A 1,698-nucleotide genomic window follows, 5' to 3' on the forward strand; every position below is an offset into this window, starting at 1 on the left:
CTGTTTGTAAGGAATTGGGACATATACATCAATATCTTCTAACAAATCTTGTGCAGGAGCAGCCCCAAGGTTAAGAATACTTTATATTTTCTTGTATCCCCCCCTGCCTGCATTCCAGTCTTTCCTACACTTCAACCCAAACCATTCAGCTGTTTTTTTTTTTAATGACATTATTCCTTTTTAATTTCTCAATAAATACGTCTGAGTTATTATTTGAATTTTCTGTTACACCATCTTTTATCATTAGTGCTAGACAAAGTAAATTAATTGAGGTCAGAATACATAACTCAATTTACACACAGTGAGAACAGGCTGAATGTGAGCAGTCCTTATCAAAAAAGGGTTATTTCCATAAAAGACTACTCTTTCAAGAACTTGGACATCACACAGTAAAATCAGAAAAATGTCATCAAAGAACATTGTTGTATCTTTGGTAATAAGGATGAAATAATACAAAATAATGATGTCATACAGTATTAAAGCATAAAATAGGTGTCTCTGATTATTCACAAAAAAAAATATATACATCAGAAGAAATTATTAGGGTGACTGGAAATGGCACCTGATACATACAGTTCTCCATCCCTCAATTTCTCCGCCAAATATTATAAAGCTCTCGGAGAACTTTGGATGCTCTTTCATAATTGGGGATGCGAGTAATGTCTCCTATCCATTAGGAGGCAATATACAACACTGGCTTTTGGTTGCATTTCTCCGTAACTTAAAAAATTAATCTACACAGTTTTGAAATTTATATAGTTTGTAGACTAGGGATCTTATTTTGAAATCTATTAATTACTAAAATACTATGTTTACGATGACTGTCATGTAACTACAAATAAAAATTCAGAAGGGAAAACATTATACCCTTACTGCAAATTGGATTAAATGCGATAATAGTAATTCACTAACACATTTATAGAAACAACTATGATTATAGTAAAAAAATAATGACAGTGAATGTACTACTGATAAATACTGATAAATAAAAGCAATAATAATGATTCAATGATTTTATAGATATATTTGTTTGCCAGTGCTGAATAATGATGGTGTAAATACTGATAACAAAATTAAGTTTTTCTTTATTTGATGCTGGGCATTTATAACACATTTTATTTTCCATATAATTTTTAATTATAATTTTACATGGAAACAATGTCATATAAAACTTCTTTTAAGAAGGAGTTTAAAAATATCTACTTTTACCCTTAGAATACTGTACTTGATTTTTGAGCTTCTACAGTTTCTCCCCCTACATTTTATAAGTTTTATATAACATTACATCACATCTGGTATTACCTTAGACATTTAGAGCACAGTTACAAAGGACTTTCCATCAAAAAGTAACAATTACATTCATTCACTGGAAATACTTCGTCTATATTGACAATTTCAGTTTAAAAACAAGCAGAAAGAGAATTCCTCTTTACAATGAACTGTGCCATCTACTTTTATCTACCAAGAACTTGCTTTACAGCTTTCCATTCATCTTGTGATAAGGGCTTGAGGTTCGTTCCAACTGTGTTCTGCTTTGCCTCTAAGTCATTCAAGTGGTTCACTTTACTTCTCAGACCATTGCGAAGATTGTTGATTTCGGTATCCAACTGCTTTTGTTCTGCAATAAGAAGGAGTACTTTGTGAAATCAAGTATGGCTTATCTTTTCATTTAAAATTAAAACCCTCCTTTTTTCCTTT

The 1,698-nt window shown here is 31.0% G+C and overlaps 1 protein-coding gene across 2 annotated transcripts in view; it reads right to left on the reverse strand.

Annotated features, from left to right (window-relative positions):
* Nucleotides 1-461: 461 nt before the first annotated feature.
* LOC119587170 (p53 and DNA damage-regulated protein 1-like) overlaps nt 462-1,698 on the reverse strand; it is a 9,000-nt gene continuing 7,763 nt past the window's right edge. For both annotated transcript variants that reach the window (XM_037935936.1, XM_037935937.1), the window contains exon 3: nt 462-1,618. In XM_037935936.1, the coding sequence (XP_037791864.1) occupies nt 1,455-1,618 (164 nt within the window). In that variant the 3' untranslated portion in view covers nt 462-1,454. The remainder of the gene's footprint in view (nt 1,619-1,698) is intronic.

This window comes from Penaeus monodon, chromosome 22 (genome assembly GCF_015228065.2).
Source record: "Penaeus monodon isolate SGIC_2016 chromosome 22, NSTDA_Pmon_1, whole genome shotgun sequence".
NCBI lineage: Eukaryota > Metazoa > Arthropoda > Malacostraca > Decapoda > Penaeidae > Penaeus > Penaeus monodon.